Source organism: Hippocampus guttulatus, chromosome 11, assembly GCF_054856545.1.
Source record: "Hippocampus guttulatus isolate MCC_2025c chromosome 11, RoL_Hgut_1.0, whole genome shotgun sequence".
Taxonomy (NCBI): Eukaryota; Metazoa; Chordata; class Actinopteri; order Syngnathiformes; family Syngnathidae; genus Hippocampus; species Hippocampus guttulatus.
Window position 1 is genome coordinate 16,347,137 of NC_141271.1, and position 21,209 is coordinate 16,368,345.

The 21,209-nt window shown below is 43.1% G+C and overlaps 1 protein-coding gene across 1 annotated transcript in view; it reads right to left on the reverse strand.

The window, feature by feature from the left end:
* LOC147198348 (E3 ubiquitin-protein ligase SH3RF3-like) overlaps positions 1–21,209 on the reverse strand; it is a 63,958-nt gene that overhangs the window by 18,187 nt on the left and 24,562 nt on the right. Inside the window, exons 2-5 of the mRNA XM_086123523.1 lie at positions 9,575–9,850; positions 6,599–6,694; positions 1,824–2,135; positions 599–714 (exon numbers count right to left, since the gene is read on the reverse strand). Coding sequence (XP_085979649.1) covers positions 599–714; positions 1,824–2,135; positions 6,599–6,694; positions 9,575–9,850 — 800 coding nt within the window. The remainder of the gene's footprint in view (positions 1–598; positions 715–1,823; positions 2,136–6,598; positions 6,695–9,574; positions 9,851–21,209) is intronic.

Genomic DNA, 21,209 nt, shown 5'->3' on the forward strand with positions numbered 1-21,209 from the left:
TAGGCGAAGAAAAGGGCAGGACTGATTAAATGAGAAGTTCAAGCACATTTAGCATGTAAAAACGTGCCTTAGATGTGGAGCAAATTTGAGATTTTCGACTGCCATAGGTCACCGATAGTGGAGTGGTTCACTTATTTGAATTCTGTGCGGGCAGTGCAGTTCCCATTCATTGATGGCATGAATGTGAATGGTTGACTTTGGGGATTATTTTTTATTTTTTTTTATTTCCAACTATAACAACTCTCAGGATAAAAAGAAAATGGAGTGTTTATCCTCGTGATTCGTATTCGTCAGCCTTATTTTGAAACGGTGCTTTGTACAGCCAAGGTCAAAGTACGTTATTGTATTTTTGTGTCTTTTAAAGTTGTTTTGAAAGGGCGTTTTCAGTGTCATGGTGGAGGAGTAGTTAGTAGTAGAAATAGTGGAACGCGGCCAATATCTCAGGGCGCAATGAAGGAAATGCTTTTTAATGCTTGCGAGAAAATGGCATCGAATGTGAACTTTAGGACTCAGACGTTATTCAAGTGTGTGGAGAAATAAAACAGGAGTGATGCAAAATCCAGGTTACAAGAGGGAGGAGCGATTGAGGTTTACTCACATGTTGAGAGGCAGCTGCACTTTTGCATGGGCCAACAGCTCAGAGGTTATAGATGCCACTTTTGGGGGCACCAGTACCCCTGCCGAGGAGGGGGAGGGACCTGGGGAAGATGCATCCTGAAGGCGTGCAGAAAAAGAAGCAAGCAATTTGAAACTTTGAGGCAAAGAAAAAAAAAATGGGTGTGCAGCTTTCCATTTCCAAATGCATTCTGGGTGTTAACCAGAGGAGACAAAAACACGTTTAGTACAAGTATAGAAGCAACCAGAGGCAAACTGTAAGTCACTCTAGGCTGCAGCAACACAAAAAAAAATAAAATAAATAAAAAACCAGAGGCAAATATTTTATTTAAATGGAACTGTCAGCGTTAGTAATTGGGACATATATCAGCGATGTTAAAAGCTGAATTATTTTTCATCTCTTCGCATACTGGTGCATATGGAAATTGTATCTGTGTAGGATGCATTATACTCTCCCAGTCCTCATGTCACTTGGGCACATTAAACCAGACGATAACAAAATCGGCATAAGATTGAGAATAGTCACCACAATAGTTTTTTTTAGCTAAAGAGGCCAGTTAAAATGAATTAAAATCCAAATATCTTCCGTCAACACTGCAACATCGAGCAAGTATATTTGTGAGCGAACTGAGACAAATTTGTCAATAAGTCCAGTTTTTTTTAAACTTATTTTTGTTTTCCAAATTTATGTCTTAGCCAATACAATGATGATAAGAAAAAAAGTTATTGAAAAACATGTACAGTGACTTTTGGCCAACCCGGTTGCAAGAAAAAACGGAACCCTTTAGATGTATCAATTACCGTATTTTCTGCACTATAAGGCGTACCTAAAAGCGATCAATTTTCTCAAAAGCCGACAGTGTATCTTATAATCCGATGCGCTTTATATATATGGATCAATATTCGGATTTCTCGGAAGTAGTATTTTAAATGCTCTGTAAAGCGCTTTGTGAAAGCTCTATATAAAGGCGTGCTGTCATGTTTTGTATTTGCTTTAGCATAGCTCCATCTAGTGGATGCATAACACAACCGCAGCCACTATTGTAGCTTCTATCTATGGGCCTTATAATGTGGCCCGCCCTATAAATGAAAACGATTTTAAAATAGGCCATTTATTGAAGGTGCGCCTTTTACTCCGAAGCGCCTTATAGTGCGGAAAATACGGTACATAAATGGGCCAATCGCTTTGGTACTGGGGGTGAACAAACCTGGATGCGAGCGGCGGCCCTCGGGTCAGAGGAGCTGATGAGGACTGGGTGGGAGATCTCCATACTGTGTCGGTTGTTGAGTTGGGCCGCTCGCTGGGTAACGGACAGAGCTGAGAACGAATGCCTCTTCTTTGCGTTTTTCTTCCCTTCGCCTCTCCGATGTCCCGAGCCGTTTCCATTGGAAGGCGAGGTGCTGGGGGAGGGGCCGAGAGAGCAGGGACCCAACGGGGACGGCTCCGAGCTCGGACCTGGCACACTGGGCGTTGTCGTCGGCTTGTCGATTTCCATCAGCTGCTTTGCCGTTTCGTTTAACTGGAGGTGATGAGAGAAGGAGAAGACATGGTGGCTACGTGGAGGACAAATGACGAACTGAGCCGAGCTTTTATGCACTAGACATGGAGCAAAATTCCAGTTCAGTTATAATACGGGCATATTGTCCTGGGCAGAGATATCAGACTGTTTGGCAGGAGTGGGACCGAGGGGATATCTCAATTCCTAATCTGTGTTGGTTATTTGAGCTCCGGTACACAATCAGCTCATGCTCACCAGCACGAGTGACAAATCTTCTGCAATCCAAGTTCGCTCCATCACTGTGACTGTTGCTTATCAACGGCGATGTGCTGAAGAAAGCCAAAACATTCGAAGGTGGCATCGGGATCGAGTTGAATACAAACGAGCAACATGTCCAGCAGAGCTTGGCAGACAATGTGCTCATCAGTTACGGGGCTTCGTGCTGTTTGAGGCAGACGATGTTATTGTCAGGGTCAGGCATCATCAAAGAAGTCTCCTCGATTGTTGTCTTCTTTGTCCAAGGCTCACATTGTGTCATTTGAATTTTGCCATGAACTGCCAATCCGTGACATGTTTTCTCTCATGTGACCATTCATGGTCACGTGACTCATGTTTTCGATTTCATCTCCGAAAGCACTTTTCATCTCTCTTCCGTCAGGCCTTCTGGCACACACACCGCAACTTGATTTAGTTTAAAAAAACAAAACAAAAAAAACACAATAGGCTTGTGATAATGTTGGCCGACAAAAAGCGGAAAAAAACCTCCAAAAACAAACAAAATATATACAGTATATATTTTAATTAGGCTGATAGTGCCAATTTAATCTGCCAATAAATATCACAGCTGGAACGCTCTAAACGCCGACTCGCAATGCTTCTTTGATCAACTCGATAAAATATTTCTTTGTTCAGTCTCTCCGTGCGGCCACACGTGCTGGTTGGGGGCACCCTGCTCTTCAGTAGAGTATTGATAGCAATTTGCTCACTAACTCCACACTCAAGACATGGGGGAGGACTGGTCTGTCTGCAGAGCTAAGCTTTACCTAACTGAATGCTGCCACCTTCCCGGGGCGCTTTGACTTCCAACAGCCCCTGACGTGGAAGCGCTGACGTCGAGTGGTGAATCCGTGCAAGGCCAGAATTGACAGGGGAACGCCCACATTTTAGGGATACTCCAACCAATGTGCGTATCTGCCTCGAAAGTGCAAAGATAAATGGTGAGTTTGCACATTCACTGGCAACCTTTTGACCCAGCTTCCAAGGAACGTTTTTTTTTTTTTTTAACTGCTCCTTGAACTGTTTCCAATTTGGCTGCTTAAAAACATGTCGTTCCAAAACGTTTATGATAAAATAGCCAACACAGAAAAGAAAACGCAGTAGGCACAACTCTTTTGTTTCAAGTTTTCAAGTACAAAACTTATTGATATTGCTGAGCTAAGCCTTAAAAGAAAAAAAAAATTCTTGTACACTGCGGCCTGCATTATCATCTTCAAGGATGAACCGCTTGCTTGCACTCACCAATTGGAGAAGGCTGGACTTACTGAGGGATGGTGATAATGGGGTGAAAAGAGGGTGCACACAGGTGCTGAAGTATAAACATTTTTTTTAGGGGGAGGGGGGAGCGTGAAAGCATTTGGAAGCTGTTCAAATTGACAATCGAATTACAAGCACGTTCGCGCGCATTTATGATGCCCATTTAATTAATGAAGACTTCACCATTAAAATCGGTTCTTGTTCAGCACCCGCGTCGCTCTAGAGGACATTCAATTGACTTGCATTAATTTCCCGGAGACTAACTAAACACAAGCACAGACACTCAAGGGAAGCCATACATAAACTAAAACAGCGAGAGACGACATCAGCTTTCACCCTCTGACAAACTTCAGTTCTCTCGGCACACCTCAGACTCTACAAACACTCTCAGGATGGAAAAGCGGAGAATGTCAAGAAAGGGGAACTATATTTGAGAACAACCTATAGAGGCTCCAATTCCATTTTAATAAATATGCTAATCAAGCCAAATTATATGCTAATGAGTATGACGGATTGAAGCTACGATTCTCATGGGATGGACTAGAGGGCACGTACGCTCCCCGGACGCAGAAGGTCAACGACACAACACACACCCGCTCTCTCAGGATTTATCAAAACTAACCAAGTCATTTTAACGGATTATATGCAGACACACACTCGCCTGGCACCACAGTAGTGCCGGGTCATCACTGCAGTAAAGGCGATAAAGGTGCGTGTGGCGGAGAGGGAGCGGGAGAAAGATATGCCTGATAGAAACAATTCCTTACTTGGCTTAAAAAAAAAAAAAAAAATCCAAGGGTAGTTGCTATGCTTTGAGATAACTCTCATTTTCAATTTGACTCAGAAGGTGAATCATAGCAGGAGTCAAACCTACGGGCTGATATCATGCGCTGAGAACAGGCCGACTGCACACACAGGCATGCGCATTGTTCCTTTATCCACAAGCACAAAGATCCTTTCCTTGTACCGTATTTTCCGAACTATAAGGCACACCTAAAAGCATTATATTTCTCAAAAGCTGGCAGTGCACCTTATAATCCGATGCGCCTTATATATGGATCAATATTCTGATTCCTTGGATGTAGTAATGTCAGTTTTGTTACAAAAGCGTTTTGTTACACCTTCAGCGGTAGTGAAGGCTAGATACAAATAAAGCTGCATTGTATTTCTTTAGCGTAGCTCCATCTAGTGGATACATAACACAACCGCAACCATTATTGTAGCTTCTATGTGCCTTATAATGCGGTGCATCCTATATTGAAAATCATAGGCCATTTATTGAGGGTGCACCTTATACTCCGAAGCGCATTAGTGAGAAAAATACGGTAACTCTCTTGATTCCGGAAAATTGAGACATTAGACCTTTATATCACAATATCTGTTTTTGTTGAATTGTTTTGGATTAGATTTACTTTTGATTCATGTTTTCCCTGTGTCCATTTTGCAGAAAGTATGACCACAACAAGAGAAGAAGCATATCAGAGAAGAATACAATTCATAAGAAAAAAAAAACCTTCAAACAGGTATTTTCTTTTTCTCGCATGAAATGCATGTCTCACCCTTCATACATTGCACATTAGTTCTGCTCCAATGACTGGCAGGCAGTTCTATTCTATTATGTTCTGTTATGCTCGGCAGTGACTGAATCCGTCCTGTTCACATCCATCACTGATTATGAGCAGGCTCAAAGCAGCGCAGCAAACGCTGAGAACAGGAAAATGAACCGTTGCTGCCCTCTTACCGCCACCCACAGTTTGTAGTCTACACAGCCAGAAAATGGGAAGGTTAAATCGTTTCAAAGTCCTCACCCCCTGAAGCAACCTTTTACAGCTCCTCCTCTTGAGCCGATGCTACCAAACCCTGCACAGAAAATGTAACAAAAAACAACCCAGGAGTGCTTATTGCCTGCCGTGAAAAATACGAACCATTATTTTCTAATATGCCGCCAACATCCTGCAGTCTTTTCGAAACCGCTCCACATTTGCAAACCCCACACCGCACAATACCCTGACTATGGACAACACAATTCCAATCTCCCAAGAAGCAATAAACACCTAATCGTGATATCAATAAGGACATAAAAAATGGCAGAAACATATCTTGGTTCCCCGATTGGTTAAATTATTTAGGACGTTATTTGAGAAATGCACCGCACGCCTTCAACCCCCAATTCGCCAGGGACAGACGCTCCAGACTGGTTCTTTTGTCGAAGCATTCTTCTCCCAGCCCACTCATATCACCCTTTTTCTGAGATAACGGTTCTAAATGGTAATCATCTTTACATCTGGACGATATTGACCATCCTGTCAAATGATTTGTAAATGCATCAGATTATTTTATTTTGTAGATGCAAACACCAGCTTAAATCCAGCTAGGACCCATTCATTAGGCTTGTTGCCGCACATACAAACACACACACGCACGCACGCAACGGCGTGCCCGCGCGCCCTCGAAATGTCTTCATGCCCCCTGCTGTTTCAGAACGATGGAGAGGTCTACATTATTGATGGATCTCTATTTAAAAGGAACCCCTTGGATTGATGGATGTCAGACTCTTGAGTACGTGTGGGCCATGCCAAATCTATTTACAGTGTGACAATATTTTCATAAGGCAAACAAGTCTATCATGATAAAGGCTCGAGTTGTAAAACATTTCCTGCATTAGGTTTCTTTAAACATTTTTTCATATGTCCCAATATTCGGAACACCGACAAAGTCTCATGTGATCCAATATACAAGCGCTACCGTCTATTTGCTGTCGATGAATCCGTAGTTTGGTGACTGAGCTCAGTTAAAGGAATCTTTAGGTCCAGTGAATTTGTACTGTGTATTGTCTATTGTGCAGTTTAGATTGTTATGTCGAACGATTGCTTCTGGTAAAAGTTTTTGATGCTAGTGCATTTTATGTGCGAATGTGTGTGTGTTTGGGTGGGCGATGTCTCGAGGTTTACCTCCACGTAGAGAATGGGAAAGATACCAATCTTGTCGCCCAGCATGCCTTCTGCCCAGTTTTCATCCACCCTCCTTATTACCGTCAGGACTTCATCCTGAAGAGAACAAACACAAACACACGTGCACGGAACACAAACACATGACGGCAACAGCTAAATCATTTTATAATCATCATATAATATAATTTATAAACCTTTCAGCAATGGATATTTGAACACAACTGGTGGGGATACACATGTGATCTGACTGACTGACTAAATATTACCACGGCTTACCAAGTCACTTTCGTCTTTGTGTGTGTCTCTCTATTGATATTATACTGCCCCTTGGTGGCAAAGGCACACACACAACAGAGGTAGCAGCACATCAAATGAATTGAAGCAAACGTGTTGCAAAAACTATGTCATTAATGAGTGATTTTATAATATGCATTGTTATAAAACGAATTAACGGCGTTTCCATTCATTTAAATGGGGGAATATGATTTGAGATGTGTTTTGCTATACAAGCATGTACATGGAACGAATTCCGTTTGTATCTCAAGGCAGCACTGCAGACATGTTTTCACAAAAGCATTTGTCGGCATCTCTTGAGAAATTACAAGTAATCCTACAGAAATGGCCACAACGAACTCATTTTTAGAGCAAAAGAACAATGCTACTGTCCACAACCATGTCGTTTTTTACATCATTCGACCAAGAGCATCGAAAACCACCTCATAGTTGCTGTGTAGTATAAGTACATGCTTGTTTTACAGGGTTGTTCTTTTTTGAGAACCCACTATAGACCGGAGCCTTGTATAAGTCGTGGTACACTTTGAGTTTGGTTAAAGGCGATATTTTTGGAAACATGAGGGGAACCGCCCGAAGACAAAGCTGTATTTTGGCATGCGTATGAAGGAATGCTGTTGGTCTACTATGCCCATAGCGGAGTGCATGAGCTCCTTTGGTTGACTCTGTGCTTTAATGCGTCGGACTGACGCGTGGAGAAAATACCGATGTCAAGCCAGGGAGGTCGGCACGCATTTGATTAAGACGACAATCGCGTGTCTTGTATTTATTCCCGCTCATCTGGCCACTGTGTACTCCCATATCTCATCAACGGTTCTCTGTTATATCCCATAAAACGCAAAAGGGAACATGATGACTCCTTTCACTTCACACAAACACACACGCGCTCTCCACACGTGTGTTTTTCTATCATCGCGTGAATACGTGGGTCTTGGCTGGACCGTTGGGGCGGCAGTGATAATCTAATTCGGCTAAATGACTTTGTATTAGTCATGCTGAGTAATTACCTTTCCCACTGAGAAAACAATCACACACACACTGGTTTTTGCATGACAACACACATTCTGCGCACGGCGGGGAAGCGCATATACAAGGCAATGTCACCTTCTATCATGTATCTGTTGATTCACTTAAATTAAAAAACAACAACAACAACAAAAATACAATGCACTCATCATCAGGATGATATTTTAAGAGTGTTCGGCCATCATACTGTAGAGCATCTGCTGTGGTTTGTGCAGTACAGTGTGATTAGATTTTTCACAATGGTGCAGCCAGGAGCCTTTTACAAACCAACCGGTGTAAAAGCAGGAATAAAACGATAAGCTTTGAGTGACGTGAACAAGAACAGAGTGCAGAAATTACTGTTCACACTAAACCGGGCCTGGGAACACGCTTGTGCTGGAACATGCGCTCTTATTTTGTTCTCATCGTTCCCTCTCGATCGTGTGAGAGGAACGCCGAGAGTATAATTTAGTCAAATCAGGCTGAGATGAACATGTCAGTCATTTTGAAGGGGAGACCTCTTTTGAAAGTGGAAATAAAACAACCCATGAAAGCTCATGGAATAGCTTTCCAACCGATTTTAATGATAATTTGCTCGTCCGGACTGGATCAAAGCCGAAAACAAGACTTGGTGGCTATTGCCTCACACATTTGGCCGATAGTTCACTTAACACTCACATTGGCATTTTTAACAAGGGGGTAAAACTGGTTGGGATGCAATTGTTTGTTCAGAGCCTCCTGCATATATGCCGCAAAAGAGATGGCGCTTCAGACGATTTCTCGTAGCTTTGGGGTTTCCCTGTTGTCATTTGAACACTCTTGAAATGGTCCCAAACAAAGTTGCTGAGGTTCAATTAAGGTGTGCTTTGCTACTCCCTGAGTCGCTCAAAGCTGGCCGATCGTGCCATCGTTCAGTTTAACGCTTTTCTAATAAAGACGAGCATATCATTTATTCTGTCGAAATGTGATGAGTTCCGGAATGCCGTTTCGATTGAGATGACTTGTGTCTTCCACTTTTCCAAAGGTGTCCCTCGAGTTCCGCGATCAAGCGTTCTCAAAAGGCGAGCTGTTATCTCCATTCCCCGCCCATAAAGTTCATTACCGGCTTCATTTTGATCACGCTGACCTGATATCCAAAAGAGATGAGACATGCCGTATCGCTGAGCATCAAAGTGGCCCGAACGGATAAAAGTGTCTCGTGGAAGAAAGCGTCTCGTGTTTCATTAATGTGTACCTCAGAACATAATAGCTACGTGCAAGTGACCCGCCGCCGAGATCACTGTCAGGAAGAGATTGCGACAGATGGGAACCCCAGTGGAAACATGGCCTTGATTATTCGGATCTTTTTCTTGAGCGATATTTCATTAGGGTTTCTGCAGGGTCATGTGATCTTAGTACCGTGGTACGACCTTGACGTATGAGTGCGCCCAAGTTTTTTTGGCTTCAGGCCGATCCGTATTGCCACTCTAAACCAAAGTCAACATACAACTGCACTTTTTAATCAAAATGACAAAACCTCGTAAAAAAAAAATACTGTAATAATAATCATGGTTTTCTTAAATTAAATCGTGCGACCTTATTTGGAGCATACATGGCTAATAATACCATATCTATCGACCTACACCTGAAAGTTTCCTGACACCAAGAACTTTACAATCCGGGTGTTTGTGTGCGTGTTACCTTGCTGAATGCGAGGCAGTCTTTATCTTGGTCTTTGTTTTTGACCTCAAAGTCATACAACGCCTTGCCCTGGGGCGGAGTCTGGCTCAGCGGCCGCAGCAGCTGGATGTAACTGGCGGGCAAGAACCCGTGGCAACTGTTCAACTCCCCATGGTACCAGTTGTCGTCCACCTTGCGTCGTAGGATGATGATGTCACCCTTGGAGAACTGCAAATCGCCCGGCTCCTTGCCCTCGTAAGAGTAGAGCGCTTTGCCGCAAGGCAGCGCTGGGATATTCTGAAAGTAGATTGGAAGACAAACGCGTTGTCAGCCGTGCAATCGTGAAGGCGACTTGTGTTTGATGCTGCTCGACGGACGTTGTAATCGATCGACTGAAGAATTGCGTTGAATGTGCGGAATTGATTGTCGAAGCAATTGATGCACAGTGGAGTGAACTGTTCAGCTGCAACTCGCAGAAGGTGCTTTTGAAAGAGTGCCATTAGCTTTGTATAGTCTGAGACGGGAATGGCGGGCTGCACAAAGAGCCTGGACCCCCCCCCCCCCCCCAAAAAGTATTTATTATTTATTTATTGATCATGTGCTTCCAGGAAAGTAAGTAAATGAAAAAAAACATACACTTGAAGAGCTTTGTCAGAAAGGCAAACAGGCCAAATAATAAAACAGAAGAAGAATCTGCAACTTCCCAAAAATAAGACAAACTCGGCAGTCCTACCAAAGGTGTAAACATTTTTTGTTGTTGTTCATGGATTCGAATGTACAAAACCCTGCATAATATGTCGTGACAGGCTTGCAAATGAGGCAAAGAAAGCATCAAACCTGCTTTGACACATGGGGCCCAAGCAGCTGGCTCCAAAATGCACGGGTTGGGAGCTTACAGACAAAAAAATTAAAACTAAAAATAATAGATTAACTCAAGGCAGGATGCCCACTAATTGCAACAACCAAATTCGGCATGATAGTTTATGACATTCCATTATTAAAAATGCCACGTCCAAAATTAAGTCAAGTAGGTCTCCATTTATTCAAAAGACCACCCATGCGTCCATGTTTGAGTTGGAGGTTTACAGCCGCTTTAACAAAAACTGACAAAGCTCGTCGTCACGCATCATCTGATTTCTCTCATGCAAAAATCAAACTCGGCGTATCAAAGCAAACTCTTCAATTTTGACCCAAGGAAGCAGATGGAGGGCGGCCGATGTAAAAAAAAAAAGCCTGACTTTGGCTTGGCCGCCTAACTGATGTGAAGAGTGATCCCGAGGGAGGCGGGGGGTTTGAACAGAGGAGATTGCAAGGATCCTCCGGTCATGATGGTGGTGTCAGCATGCGCTGTGGAGCGCATCTGTGCGTGGAAGTGACTTGCAGAGGTTATCCACCGCGGCCTGGAGCTCTTCAGTGTAAATGTTGGAGGATCAAGACTTTTCATTCTGACGAGAGACAGAGCGAGAGTCATTTCGCTCACTGCAATTGTTTTTATACATTTTGAAGTCTTCTGGTACGGTTTAGAAATCCACTCTCGGGAGCTCATTCGAAGGTTTGAAATTCCTGCATGAAAGCTTGACTCCAGGCTGTTCATAGGGTGGAGAACCAAAGAAGCTGAAGGAGTCCGCTTTAGTTCAAACATGCCAGCTGAGGAAATATGGAAGAGCTTGGATGTTTTGTGTGGGTTTTATAGAGTGTTTTAAGTTACATTTATCTGCAACCCTGCGCACTTGAGCGGCTATGACACGCAATCATGCACACGGTGAAATTTATGAACACGACTGCAATCTGTGGGGCATGCAATCACTCTGCGCTCAATAAAATCAATAAATAGCAGCTTTACTCAGCTTGTGTACAGAAGCATGTTCTGGAACAATAACATGTGGGCCACTCCTGTCATTGTTGGACAAGTACAACGGTTAAGTTGCAGAGCTTTTATTTGCCTTCTAGACTTGATTTGATTATCAACGAGCTATCAATTTTCGATGGTGCTTGTCCTCGTTAGGTTTCATGACTTTGGGTGAGAGGCACGGGACTCCTTCGACTGGTCCCTAGCCAGTAACAGGTCATCATTCATGCATATGAGCAATTCAACCCTTTCACGCATGCGCCCTGTCACCTGATAACATTAGAAGCTGTCCACTGTAGTCAACGTTGTCCCTGAAAAGGGTTAAAGTCTTCACCGAATGAATTTATGTTTTGTCACTGGACTTTGTGAAATGATTTTCTTTTGCTTTCAATTGGCAAACGATTTTCAACAGTTGGCGAGTGCGCGTTTTCTTTTCCTCTGCTTCCGTACGAAACGTCCAATCGGTGGACAGCGTATAACACAGCCGAACAATCGCGCAACTATGATTAACACCGACAATCTCATGGTAAGCTTTTGTTCGTCCATATACGAGGGGTATGATAAATGGGGTAATCATTTCTTTACAAATGGGAAGTCGAAAGGAGTGGAAAGCAATGGGAGACAATTCGCGCAGTGTGAAAGGGGAAGACGGTGGCTTTATTGTTTGGTGGGTACGGTGCCACTGAGACCAATAAGAGAACATTTGCTGAGAGGCGGCACTTCACAGCCTCTAGACCCACTGAGAGCATCCACCATTTGTTCCTCTTATTTATCTGTACAGCGGCCGACACAAATATGACTCAAACATGAAGACGGGAGACGCGAGCAGCTGTGGTATTGACATGAAGCGTCGGATGCCAGCGGGGTCGTTGTGTATTGGGACATTATGCGGTAGTTGTTTGCGATCAAGGCAAACACTTACTGGAAATCGGAAAATGAGAGAGGGGACTTAAGAGACCACATGAACGCACTTGTGACCGTATTTTTTTTTCGGACCATAAGGCACATGTAAAAAATCATTTCATTTTCTGAAAAATCACCAGTATGCCTTGTTTTGCGGCGTGCATTTATGTTTGGATGAGCTTTTCAGGTTGTCGTCTTTAATTCCTTTCCATTCACGTTCTCGCTCTCATTGCGTTTCTAATGTTACGCCGTGGGACAATATCGTTGCGGTCTGCCGGGACCGAGCAAAAAAAAAAAAAAAGAACCCCCCCCCCCCCCCCCAAAAAGGAGCATGTTTGGATTATGGCGAGCGAGGAAGTTTACGTATCTGGTGAGTGTATCGACCTGTTTACAGCTGTTGAACTGTCAACTGCATTTCGCAGCCAAAGTTAGAACACAACCACCAGACACTAGATTGACGTTCCTTTTTTTTTTGATTGTCGGAAGAGCCACTCGCCGTCTCCACTTGAAGCTACCGCCGCATAACTGATTATTGCGCCGAATCATCTGGTACCTTATGGTTGGAAAAATACGGTACTTGGATTTGCCGCAGCAATGGTGATCACGGTCAATTAAGCGGGGATTTTTTTTACACAAGTAAATGGGACAGTGTGTTCCCCTCAGCTAATAGGCCGGTCCGTTTTTTTTTTTCTCTGACATTTTTATAACGTAATACAGGGTTTTAACTCTGTGCAATCCATAATTCTGCTTGGCTGCCTCAGCAAAGTCACCGCGGTGAGTTTGGAAACACAACATTAAGCCATGATAAGAAAAGGCCCGGAAATGTGATGTCATGCCAGTTCGTTCCAGGCTTCTTTTGTTTCTCTCTGAGATCATCTTTTTATGCATGTGCACGAAACAGAAAAAAAGCTTGCCTCCACTAAGAAACCACAAATTTACAGTAATTCCGGCTTTACATTTATTTCAATTTCCAAGTATTGATATGAGTACCTTGCAAAGGCTGAAACATCACAGAACACAATATGGTTTGCATCCCACCAACCTGCAAGGTTTCAATGTAAATTTAATGCTCGATCTCAAAATTCACGTGTCCCACCTCACTCTCGAAACTCAATTCCGGAGGTCTCACTTGAGAGGAAACATTTGCATAGAGTATATCGGAAATGTCACCGAGCTCCAGATGACGTGAGCGCTCGGAAAAAAAAAAAAGGAATTAAAAGCGACTAAACCGTATAGTTTTGGAACGCATCTTCTTGCCTGGATTCACTCATCTGTCAGTCGGAAAGGCTCGCCAACACTAACATTCCCATGCCGAGCCGGTCCAGAGCGCAAGTGTGTGTCAAAGATACTCGTTGGGACAGGATGTTCCACTCCACTCACATCCTCATCCATTTTTATGAAACCAAACCATTTTCGATCCCTGCAGACCGTCTACCGACCTCTCACTGCACACACACACACACACACACACACACACACACACTTTAACTGTGATTACTCTGCTCTCTTGTCTCTTTCTCATCTGTCCTTGGAGGGGCATTGGGCCTGTACAACTTTTCCCTACTCAGGGTGTGTATAACTCTATGTGTGTGTGTGGGGGGGGGGGGGGGGTAATAGTGTAGTAAATCTGCAGAGAGGTCTTTCTTTTCAGTCTGCTGTGCGAGCAGCATGCTGTCGTGCTGTGCCGTTTTATTGGAGCAGACACAACACAGCCCCAGTCGCCCCAAAACTGTTACTCGTGTGTTTAAGATCAAATAATAAGATGTGAATTGTGAAAATAAAGCTTGAAATACAGTGAAACCGTCACAGAAAATCATGAAAAACACAAGGTATTGGATCAAAGCTCTGAGTTGTGTGTGAAAAGTAAATAAAGTGGGCATTAAGTGAAGGGATCAGCGGATGCACAACATTTACAGAAGAGTACATCATAGATACAAAACACACACACACACTGGCAGCCACTTGGTGCACTATTGATTTACTTTCCATCTATAATTCAAGATACAACGTACACCTTTGTTTAAGCGGCGGCGCGTAAACACACGAGCAGCAAGACAAAGAAGAAGGGGGAAAAAAAAAAACAATTCCTGTGATGTTAGAACTTCAGATCCGCTACAACATACACCATTCTCGCCAGCGGCTATTTCTTCTATGACTACAGTTTCAGCCCTTTATTGGCCTTTTTATTTTTCCATCCCTCCCACTCAACTCAAACTGTCAAGACATCTTAGCTTACTCATTCAGTTTCTTTTTATTTACAATGAAGGAAAGAGCATTGGTGTCACAAATAACAATTTTTTTCCCCTAGCATGGGTTAAATTCACATTCAGTGACCGGACAAATGCGAGTGTGAATGGCCGTGCCCTGGTATCGACCGGCCTCCTATATTTCATCTGCTACCCTAGACTGATGTGTAAAAGCGATATAGAAATTCAGTAAATAGATTTAGGCAGAATATCGATAGATTCCCTGCGATTTTCGTCCCGTACTGCTACCTGCTGTCGACTAAAATTGACATCAAAATCCCCACAGCGTCGCAGGACCAAAACTAGACAACAGGTGAGCCGTGACGTTCGCAAGCTGAGCCCTTGGGCACTTTGACATTACCTTCAGTTGACAGTAGGTGGCCACATAGATGCTAATTGTTAGCCCAGTTGCTTATGGAGTTTCCCATTAAACGTTAGCCGCCGCTAGCCGAGTCCTATGTGCCTCTTTTAACTGCAAAAGCTGTAATTATCTTTGTTTGATGTTTACTTTGACAAGAACCTTCAATTGAGAGTAGCAATAAACAGCTCAAAGGCTCTTTTTTAAAGTGACAGCGAAGGATAAGAACACTGCATTGAGAACAAGATCATCCAGAATGGACACTCCCTTGCAATGAGTGAGACGAACAAGAAACAATTTCCGAAAGCTTTAATACATATTCATCAGAATCATTACCATGCCGAGTCGAGCATGGCGGTGGGGGGGAAAAAAATATAAACAGATGCACAAAGAAGCTGAGCTTGTGAGAAAGGCAAGCTGTTGAGTTGGAGGCGCAGTGGAGTGATAAAGTCGTCCTATTGCCGATTGAGGAGAAGCAATGACGCAGGGAATGTGAAGAAAAGCAGGCAAGATGGAAAACATCGAGGTGGTGGACGACTGCAATCGTCAACATTGACACAAAGACCTGTTTGGTCATCTAAATGTATCTCATTAAATTCATCATAGACGCTAAATCATAGGTGTCAAACTCAGGTCCTGGAGGGCCGCTGCCCTGCATGTTTACCAAATCTCCCTGTTGCAACACACCTGATTCAAATGAACAGATCATCAGCAAGCTCTGCGGAAGCCTGACATTGAACCTGTTTGGTGTTGCAACAGGGAGACTTGGAAAACATGCAGGGCAGCGGCCCTCCACGACCTGAGTTTGACACCTATGCGCTAAATCATGCGCAGCAACTCATTGGGTGTGCACGTTACAAAGCAAAATATTGACACGGTAAGGCCGCGCGTCGAAAAGCTAATCACCCCAAAAAGACAACACATAATATGTTGTTGCGTCGTCGTGTCGGGAGGCTGTTACATCATTCTAAAAGATCCTGTGGCTTTTTAAATGATGAAAGAGAAATAGAAAATGTGACATGCGACTCGATGGCAATCTTGCGAATAACCGTATTTTCCGGATTGTAAATCGCTCCGGAGAATAAATCGCACCAGCCATAAAATGCATCAGAAAGAATAAAACAACATATATAAGTCGCATTAGAGTATAACATCCAACACCAAGAACAGACATGTCATCTTGAAAGGCAATTTAAAATAAAAATAAAATAGAGAAAAACAGGCTGAATAAGTGCACGATATGCTAACATTACATGACGCATAAACAAGGAACTGAGAACGTGCCTGGTATGTTCACGTAACACATTAAGAGTTATTCAGATAACTATAGCACAAAGAACATGCTGACAAGTTTACCAAACCACCAGTGTCACTCCAAATATCTAAATCCAATGAAATCTTCATCCTTTGTTTCCCTTTTAAACAACTCCGTCTCTACGTCGCTACGCCAGACTCGTCAATTTATCAACACAGGCCTAGAGCGCCCTCTTGCGGTTCTATGTGAAAATAACGTGAAATTTTATAATAATGTGTGAATAATTTCACACATAAATTGCTACAGAGTATAAATCGAACCCCGGCCCAAATGATGAAAAAAAAAATGTGACTTATAGTCCAGAAAATATGGTAAATCTTTCCATCTGCCACATTGCAATGATAACATGATGTATTACAGAGCTACTTGCAAACAAACCCTTAACCTGCGTTTGTAGTTGATACAGGACGCTAAAGTAAACGACAGCTAAGTATCACACCATTGAGAATGTGGAGATATCGTCAACACGACAATACGTACAGTAAATTCTTCACATTTTATGCTAGCAAGTTATTTTGGCATCAATACATTAACAATTTGTTTCAAAACTGCGGTGAAGAGGCGTCTGATCAATGAGCTTGTTTTCTGGCGTGTGTAAAATGGGCGGCTGCAAAGGGTGCCAAAACTGCAATGTGCCGCGAAAAAAAGATGGCTTCTCATTTGTGTACTGGCATGACGTAGCTGTAAAATCTGTATTTGTGGCTGTAAATAACGAGAGACAAACGCCGCAGTAGAGTGGAGTGCTGATGATTGTTCCCTTCCCCGCCCACGTCCCCCGCGACATATTACAATATCAATCTTTGGTATTTAATGGGAATTTGCATCCTCTTGTGTGAGTTTCCCCTGTGGACTGGTTGGACAATTACTTTACTTCGCTGTACGTTTCCTTCATTCAAATTATTTGCTGTTATTGGATTGTGATTGGTTCATAATCGCATATACAGTACGGTCATTTGTAAAAGGTATAAGGTCCACTCCACTACCCGTCTATGTATTTATTTATTTACTTATTTATTTTCTTGTGACCCGCTTGGACCGCTTTCAGTTGACGGAAAATGAATTCATTCATTTGCATTCCATCAAAAAATGAGACCCTTTTGCCTGCAGGGTCAAAAGCTGCACCCGAGGAGGCTGAAGGCAAGTCTCATCTCCTTTGGCTCTTTTCACTGCAGGGGTTTTTGGGGTTTTTTTTTTTTTTTTTTTTTTGGAGTAATCATTTTCAAGCTGCTCTTTCCTGAGGCCTCCCGCGGTGACTCAACTGATTGATGTCATTGTGATTAGACTTGTGGAGTGACTCAGATATTCACTTGTTATGACAATGAAGGGATGGAATTGCAAAAAGTCTTGCATTAAAAAAAAAAAAAAAGCATGATTCAAATATTTGCATGGGGAGGAGAGAGATAACGGAGGGGCAGGTGATGTTTCTAAGGGTGACAGATCACCATCGATGTGTCCTTTCTGTTTGGTCCCTCCCCTCTCTGGAGCCTGTTACTGTGGCGACGGGGTGCAATGAGTGACAGATGGCTGCTGAGGCGTGTCGGCAGTTGTTAAGAGTGCTTAATGTGTCAGTCACAGGAACAGACAATGAAAAAAGCTTAAAGGATACACCCATGGCCCCGACAACTTGATGGTATCCACTCAAGGTTCGAAGCGAATAAAGTATGCAAGATTTGGCAGAAAAAAGTACAACATTTTAGTCATGCGCAGGATATTTCTTGGAACATATCTCAGTCATGACAAAGAAAACGAGAGACCTTCCGACCCTGAATATGATAAGCAGCATGGGACAGTGAGTCAAAGAGAAACCACTCGACAACTATAACATAATGAAACTCGACACAACGTACTCCCTGGTCCAAAGTTATAATCAAGACACATCTTTGTGAGTTTGAATACAGCGGCTGAACAAAAAAAAAAATGTGCACACCACACTCGTAACATTCAACTAAAGGACACCCAGATGACACACTGCCCCAAAAAAAAACATCTTGAGGGGGGGTGGGGGGGGGGGGAAACTTTGACAGTTCGGGAAACAAATTCTTTGAAGAGATGAAACCAAACTCAACTTGAGAAAGGCAGGAGGAGAAAAGGCATCATCAGCTCATGATCCAAAAGCATACCAGATACTATGGTGAACATTGTATGGCAAGGGTACCTACGACTGCCCACGGAACTGCTTTTTAATCCTTTACCAATAATGATAACCTGTCACCTGACAACATGATAAGATGTCCACTGTGGTCACCGCCGTACCCGAAAAGGGTTCACGGTAAAGTAACAACCTAGCGCACAATTTGGTGATGCTGACAGGCTTCAGACTTCAGGCGGCAATGAACTCCATTCGGTATTCGGGATATTGACAATCATCTCACTCACTTTTGATTCTCTGCTTATAAATGGCTTTTCTTCCTTCAATAAAATGGCACGATAAATATTTGCGACACCACAGACATCAAAGTCTTACATGTATAACGCATCTTGAATGGCCAAATAAATGTGGCGCAAATTACGAAAACCGATTGGAGAGGCAGAGGAAGAGTGTGCTGTCTGCCAACAAGCATTTCTAAAGTGTTATAAATGATCTCCGTCGGTGGCATTTTGCCAGACAGCATTAAATGGGGCAGAGTGACGTATAATGGATTGTGAAGTGCCAATCAATTGAAATTGAATTTTTTTTGCTGATCTAATAGTCTGACAATATGCCAGAGGTGGTTTAGGATTGGGCTCACCGGAGTTTAAACCAACAGGGCGAGGTGGGAAAACTGGCCAAGTGCCTTGGAGACCATGCAGGGTGACTTCATGCTATTAACTCATTCACTCCCAAAGACGTTTTTAAACGTATTTTCAGACTTGGTCTAGATTTGGCTGGTACTGAATAGGTTATGGTTGAACTCATTGAAATAATTGCAAACTTGTCAGATATTCGAGCGCAACACCAAGTATGCTAATTATTCCTCATCTGGTCTTGAGAAGAGAGAAAGGTATGAATTGGACAAATGATTGTTTCGACTGAAGCGGCGCGGTAGATGCGCGGCTAGCGCAAGGGTGGATTGTTGGTGAGACAAGCCGGATTCGGGGGGCTGCCGCTGCGCAATATTTAATTGTCGCCCATTGAAAAGTGCACAATTTGAAGTACGTGCACCAAATTTCACGCTTCTATGACTATTTGAATGATTTTTTTCCCCTCACGCTTATTTAGTCGGTGAACGGTGTTGAGTTCCAAGAAATTAGATGTTTGTTGTTCGTTTTGATCTTCAATTATATTTGCTTCCATACAACACTTCCTGCGCATTTTGAATTGGGCTAATGACCAGGAACTGAGCGCTTATCAGCTGAATGGATGTCAGTTATGTGAACCGCGATACCAGTGGCTCTTAACCCTTCTTTAGTGGGAAAAATTATATACAGAATATATATCGGAAGATGAATGACTGAATGAATATATATACAGTATATATATATATATATATATATCAACTAATTATTTGCCCTGGGGCGCCTCGTGGGATCTTAACACGGCCCTGAACCATCGTTGACGCTCATGAAAGATGTTACAGTCTGACACGGCAGAGTGGACGCAAGCGGAACAGCTCGCACACATCATCGATCTTGCTCTCTTCTTACACACGGATTAAAAACTACACGTAGGAGCACTGATATCAGGAGGGATTGCGCAAAACTTCCCCCCGGGGGGCTCCCTATTGACTATTTACTGCAAACGAGATTTTTCAAAGATGACGTCAGCCTTTGTACAGTGCACACGCATGTATATGGCGCATTGACGGCAAAGGTGATTGGATGGAAGCGGTTGGCGATGTCCAATCAGCCGACAGTATGGCGGGATGACATCGAGGCCGACTGTTTCCACTTGGCATCGTCCCCCCCAACACCTTCGCGCATCCTCCACCTGGCATGTTTCCCATCTCGCGTCCCTCCGCTCCAGGTGTTTTCTATTTTGTCTCGGCACTCAATTTGTCACCGGCGCTTCAATTCATTTTAGGAACAAACAAGTGAGGTCAGCGCTGAATAATAAACAGTTTAGAAACGACACTATGACTTTATTTTCATAATTCAACATTAAACCGGGGATTACTTTATTCCCAGTTGTAAATGCCGATGTGACTGCAGGGATTAAGTGTCCTTATTTACTTTGTCAACCTTGCGTCCCGCCGAATACAAGACGGCGACGCTAAACGAGGACAGCAAACATCTCGGTGGATAGTAACAATCAATCCAAAAGTAATGAAGCAGAGACGAACAGAGCAGATTGGATGGCGTTGAAATGCTCATGGGCTGCTTTGGTTACAGTATAAAGACCAAAAGGTCACACATGGGGAAAATAAATTCACTCTTGCAGCTTGCCAGTCAACATTTGTTGAAATTTAACTGGCGTCCCGGGAGTTTTACGTCAACCACGACGTAGTAAGTCGGATGTTGTGAGAGAAGAGAACAGCTGAAAATTCATTCATTATTCATCATGCCGATACACGACATCAAGAAAATTGTACTTCCCGGGGAAATACAAAAATGTTATTCAACAGAAGGGGTTGGAATGCGGCCCGAAATCCAGCTGGAATCTCAATTTTTCAGTTTAACTCTTCATTCTACGCTCTCAACTTTGTGAAGTTTTTTTTCCCCCCTGGATGAATGGACGACAGATTCTCCGCACGCAGATAAAACATTTTTAAAAAGACTTCCCAGAAGAGTGCGGCGCTGTCGCTACAAAAGTGGAGGCCCAAATATTTCCGCCATTGGTGTCTCACGCTAAGAAATTCGTGAGGAATGAATCAGAGTGATTTCTTTGAACATAAAAAGTATGTAATATCGAACAGGACAATCATTTTCGAAAGAGCGCAGGTGGAGAGGATGTTTTGACCAATTTCCTGAGCTAACGACTGATTATCCCCGCCAGTCAAAGTAACTCACTGTTGGCTTTGTTGGCATTTGTTTCGTTGGCCCACAGGTTTTGTTTGACCGTTACTCAA